General features: G+C 46.1%; 1 protein-coding gene across 1 annotated transcript in view; it reads right to left on the reverse strand.

Moving 5' to 3' along the window:
* Positions 1 to 1,104, reverse strand: part of PAMR1 (peptidase domain containing associated with muscle regeneration 1) — a 59,802-nt gene extending 58,698 nt beyond the window's left edge. The window contains exon 1 of the mRNA XM_074149358.1: positions 1,032 to 1,104. Within this exon, the coding sequence (XP_074005459.1) occupies positions 1,032 to 1,104 (73 nt within the window). The remainder of the gene's footprint in view (positions 1 to 1,031) is intronic.
* Positions 1,105 to 6,000: the final 4,896 nt, after the last annotated feature.

The following is a 6,000-nucleotide window of genomic DNA, read 5'->3' on the forward strand; positions in this document are numbered from 1 at the left end:
AGGTGCTGGTGGCCAGCCGTCCCTAGTCACCACCTGTCACCTGCACCCCAGGCCACCAGGGGCTGGCAGGGAAGGTGGCCCCTGGCGAGGCAGACTCTGAAGAGCCATCCTTGACACCGATTATTTACAGCCATGGCAATCAGAGGGCCTGCATACCTGACAGCTGCCCTGCTAAGAGGCACGTGCCGTGCCAGCAGTGCCGCGCTCTGCGGCAGCTTGCAATGAGTGGTTTGAGGGCACCACACCTCCCGGTCCTTGGGGCTGCAGCTCTGAGAGGGCAGCCTGCCATCCTGACTGCTTGCCGCTGCAGGCAGCTCCAGCCACCTCCAGGTGGAAACAGCCCACCTTCATGGCCATAACAACAGCAAATTTGCACTCAACAGTAAATGCTTTTTGCTTAACCTTATCAAGAAGAAACCATACATGCTGGTTCAGCAGAAACTGGAGCAAGGCTTGAGTATAAAAAAAGATCATTCTGCTTTAACAAGGCTTCCCCTTCAAAAGAATAATATTGGCAGAACTAAAGCCCAGATTGGAAACAATGTGTGGCTTTTGTTTTCTTTTTTCCCCTCACTTTTTTTCCTCCCTTGCCTTCATTCTTGGTGTTGGGGCTGGAGAGGAAAGTCTCTGCCTTGCCAAACTAAACAAATTGCACTTTACAATTCAGAGACTTAAATGCCTCTTTTTATCATCATTTCCTTAGCACTGAGTGTTGAGAAAATAAAGCAGTAGTAAGTGAACTGATTGCATACCCTTTTCTTGATGGCCATTGGCAAACAAATCCAGCCAGTTGTTTCTCTTTAAGGCTATTAAGTTCGCCTGGAATTCATCCCTGGGCAAACCTCCCCCCCGCCACACTCCATGCCGGCAAGAAAAAAATAAATAAAGCAGAGCCCCTTCTTTCTATTCTTACCATCCCTGCCGATCTCCCTGCTTCCCATGGCAGCACATGAGATCAAACCCCTCTGACCACACTGCAGGAAAGAGACTCATTTGGCCGTGCCAGCAACGCACACACTCACTTACGGTACCTCTTGGCAAGCAGGAGATGAGCAGGAACTGGAGGAGAGTGAGTCCTACATGTGTCCAGGGGGCTCGCTCCATACTGCCCAGGCCGGTGCAGCAGCGTGACTGCTTGGGGAGGGAAAGCAGGCAAACGGCTTTTACTGGGACCTCACCAGCTCCAGGCTGCAAGGGATCTCAGATTTCAGACCTCAGCTCGCTCCCATCCTCACCAGAGGGGAACTACCTTCAAGAGGCTTCTCAGGCGTCCAGAAGCACGACGTCACCCCAAACCTCTCCAACTGCTGCCTTAACCCTTTCTGGACTCTGGCAGCCAGTCCAGTTTGTGATGGGTTTATTGGCTCGGTGCTCAGCTCTGAGACAGCGATTTTCATCTCAGAAAGATGGATATTGTAAAGGAGGAAGAAACAGAAATGTGACTATCGATTTGTATGAGTCATCCCAGTTGCTGTGGGTGAGCTGAAGTTATGGATGTCTCCAGCAGGAGGCACTTTCTACGTGCTGCCTTGGGGCTTGCAGGGGTTGGTGCATCCCGGAGGAGCTGCCCCTGATGGCGGGGCTGGGCATGGGGTGGGTGCAGAGAGGGATTCCTGGCCCCCAGTCCCCTGACCAGGCAGGCAGCCTGGCCAAGTGACATGTTCCACTTCACCGTGCGCTTAAAATAGCTGTGAGTTTCTATGGTGGGGCAGATGAATGAATGAGGCTTACCAGAAGTTTTCTCCACAGTGGATGAAAACCACAAAACACAAAAGGAATCACTTGGCATACATGCACTGGAGCTAGTCAAAGCATTTTTATGGAGTCCATTTCTGCCAGGAAATGCAATTTTGGCAAAATTGAAATGTTTTGTCAGAACATGTTGATATTGATGAAGTGTTCAATCCAGACAAAGGAGACCATTTAATTAGGATTTTATCTCTGTGTCATATTTTGTTTTGCCTTTTCTATTAGCCCATGCTACTGATTTCACGTGGTCTTCATCCCACGTTTCATAGCAGTATACTTTATTTTTTCTAATTATTTTCTTGCACAATTTTTCCATATTATCCAAAATAAATATTTCATAGTTCTAAATCAGACTTTCTCAATTTCATTTCTGTAACAAGTTTTCAAAATTTGCATATATTGTGAGCGGGTAAAATTGAAAAATTGACACTTGCTTTGGAGTAGAAACTCGAGTATCTCAAAAAGTTTTAACAAATACCTACAGCCTAGGTAAAGCTCTTAGGCATGTTGAGCAACCTCAAGAATTTGAGAGCAGTAGCCAATGGAAACCATGAGTAGTTTACTGCAGTGGAAAATCCATTACACTTTCAGGTGTTCTTTCACAGGGGGAATTCCTTTATCCAGACATCTCTTTAGGTTATGCTTGTCTGTCTAGCAACCTATTGACTTTTAACTGTGAACAGTCTTTGCAGTGTTTGTGCACCTTCCACATAAAACAATACCAAAGTATTCATGATTGTCCTTTTTCTCTAAATCTCTTAACACTGATGCAAACCCACCATTGAGAATACTAATATAAGAAGACCTGAGATAGATGCCAAGATTTTAACCGTTATGGCACATAGTGCTATTCAGAACATGTCAACACAACAAACACATCAACACAACATGTCAACATAACATAACTCAAAGGACATTTTGCACTTAGCTGCCATTTGACTTTCTGCACGGCTCCGAACAGTGGAAACGATGCTAACTGCAAATACAGTCATGACCAGTCAATAAAAATATAGTTTCCACTTCTCAAACACCATCTTTTTAACTATTTCAGTGTAATCTATAGATATTAATTGTGGTGGGTTAGCCTTGGCTAAGGGCCAAACTCCCACCCAGACACTCACTCAGCCCTCCTTCTCAGCAGGACAGAGAGAGGGTGAAGGTAAAGACAGAGAAGTCGGTTACCATTTACTGTCATAGGCAGAGCAGATTCGACTCAATTTATTGCCAATTAAAATAGATTTGGGTAGTGAGAACCAAACACGAGAAGTAAAACAGCATGTTGTCTCCCCCATCTTTCCCAGGCTAAGCTTCACCCTTTCACCCTGGCTCCTCTGAGGCCCCCCCGGCGCGGTGCAGGGGTACAAGGACCTGGGGCTGTGGTCAGTCCATCACAGCTCCTCTCTGCCGCTCCTTCCGTCTCACACTTTTGGTCTGCCACAGCATGGGCTGTCCACGGGCTGCAGTCCTTCAGGAAATGTCCGCCTGCTCCTGTGTGAGGTCCTCCAGGGGCTGTGGTGGGGATATCTGCTCTGGCGTGGGCTTTCTGTGGGCTCTGCCTGGAGCACCTCCTCCCATCTCCTCCCCCAGTTTGCAGGCCTGTTTCTCACTTTTTTTCTCTCTTCCTCTGCCTGTCTGGTGGTTTTTGCCCTTTCTTAAACAGGCGTTCCCTGAGGTGTCTCCCTGGCGGAGGGGCTCGGCCGTGCCCTGTGGTGGGGCCCTTGGAACTGATTGGGACGGGCTGGAACCAGCCGTGTCGGGCTCGGGGCAGCCCTGGCCTCTCCTCACAGAGACCCCTGCAGCCCCCACCTCCTGCACCTCGCCAGTAAAACCCGTACAGTAATTTAGCGCTTCCACACCCCACTATATTGGATAGTAGATCCTGTTCTCCACCTCTGACACCACAGGCAAAACGTTCACAGCTTTAGTAAAAGGTGAAGAAACCGGGGCTGTCGAGTGGAAATCTCTCTCTGGGCACAGAAGCCATTGCAATAACAGTCCGTAGCAATCCGAAACCAGAAGTCCTAACAAGCAGGCTAAAGCTTTTCTGCTGATCCTATAGTGTGTGAGCCGTCTTCGCTGAGCCAGCCTGGCTGGTGCCCCAGGTGCTCGTCAGCTCAGGAGGAGGCTACCAAAGCTCTCCAAGTCCCACCGGGCACTATTATGGTTCAGAACCACATTTCCCTGAGCCCTTGATGCGCGTCTGTGCCCCAGAGCCCTGAAACCCTACCTTGGTGACCCCCTGCTCCTTTCTGATAACCTGCACATATGCTCAAAACTCTTTCGTAATTCCAGATTTGGGCTCCTCTGACAAGCTATTGCTGGCCCATAGCAGGAGGAAAAAAAATAAGAAAAAAATAACAAAGCCCCCCCAGAACAGATGAAAATAGTGAAAACAGGGAGCCCTTGCCTCTTCACAAAGAAACACAAAACTATTTCAATGTCTGTGGCATCGTGATTAGTTTATTTCCTAGCCCTTATTTCTAGTGAACAAACTATTTAATCTAGTAAGTCCTTTTAGGACTGAAAGTTGGCTTACATGTATCTCAGGCTTAGATACCTCTGAGGGAGAGTCTCATGAGGACGAAAAACAAAATATGGTTTTGGTGTGTGAAATGAAGGGAAATCCCAGAGCTTCAAATGATGCTGGACACGGGGAAACAGAGTGTTAAGGCCAAACACAGAGGACCTAATACTTTGGTTTCTCATAAAGGCCAGAACCATTGGGGAAAAATACCCACAAGGGCCAAAACTATTTGTTTATTTGAGACAGTTCCCATGGCAAGACGCTCAACATGGTAGAAAAGGAGTAGCTGAAGTTGTGTCTTTGTCCTGTGCAAGGAGCAGCTCTGCAGGGACACCTTCTGTTTTGGGGTGGAAAAGTGGTCTTTCCATTTTATGGAGGAGTGGGCTAAAGAAGGGGAAAACTGGTAGATCTATGACTTCTTTTTGTTCTTCATGTCTCTGAGGGAAGGTAATTATGCCACCAGGAAATATAATTGCACTCAATTTTGCTCTACAGCGCTTAAGTTAGCTTGGCACTTTTGCTAGATCAGTTTAGTTGGTGGATCCACTGCCTCCTTAGAGAATGGCTTGGCATCCAAAGAAGTGAATTCAGCCATGATCCCACAGATTTGCACATGCAAATTTTTTGCCTGTTTACAGGGGTTGTCTGGTGGGATGTAGCTTTAACCCCAGGAATGGCTCTGGGCAACTTACACAGTGCTCCTGAATGTGCTTCTTGCATTCCTAATAAGAGACAGGGACCAAACCAGGCAGATCACACCGGCCAAATATTTCAGGCTGTATGTAATACTCCATGAAAGAAAGCTCTTAACCATGTGTCTGTGCTGCTGAGAAATCTCACTGTGGCATTTGGCTGCAATGATTGTATCTATCTGCCCTGTTGCTGAATATACTTAAGTACAGGTTTAAAAATTACATTCCACTGAAACTGAATTGTAAAACAGAGTGCAGCAAATATTGATAGAGCCACATTTTAATAGTCATTTTAAAGTACCTAGCAATCCATTTAAGCCTAGAGTAAAACAAGCCCTTTGTTAATTAATAATTGACCACTGAGTGAAAAATTAATGTGTAATTAATACCACTAACTTTTACTTCTAACAATCCACCATCAAATCTGAGACATGAAAACACTCTGTGGTCCTGTCAGAACAGAAAGAATGCCACCATTTTATAGTGGGCGAAAACTAAGATGCAGGGAGATGAGCTGAATTTCATATCCTGAAGCAGTGGCAGGTCAAGAAGGAAACATAGCAGCTTCACCCGTGTTCAGTGCTTGAAGCTCTGGACCATCCTGCTTGAGAGGACTCAGTGAAGAATAATTAGGGATGAATGTATGGTTCTGAATAAAATCAATTCGAACTTGCAATAAAATCACTGTCTCAGAGACAAAAGGGCTTTTTTTTTCAGTCTTTGAAATTTTAGTGAACTTTTTATTTTCCCCCATTTTCACAGGCTGCTGAAATCTCTTGTTTCTGTTACTGGAACATTATCAGAAAACTTTCTTCTTTTGTGACTTCTGCTCAGATGATTCCTTCCAAAATGGCCCTGATGATCTTCCAAAGTTCCAGAGATTCTGCTGGAAGGAAATCTGTGATGTTCAATGTTATTCATTTACGCTACTACAGATTGGATGCCTTCACAGAATATCCTTCTTACAAGAACATTTGGAGCCCATTTCTCTCTCTTCTCACAGGCAAGATTCCCACTGAAACTAGTGGAGTCTTC

This window comes from Numenius arquata, chromosome 6, assembly GCF_964106895.1.
Source record: "Numenius arquata chromosome 6, bNumArq3.hap1.1, whole genome shotgun sequence".
NCBI classification, from domain to species: Eukaryota; Metazoa; Chordata; class Aves; order Charadriiformes; family Scolopacidae; genus Numenius; species Numenius arquata.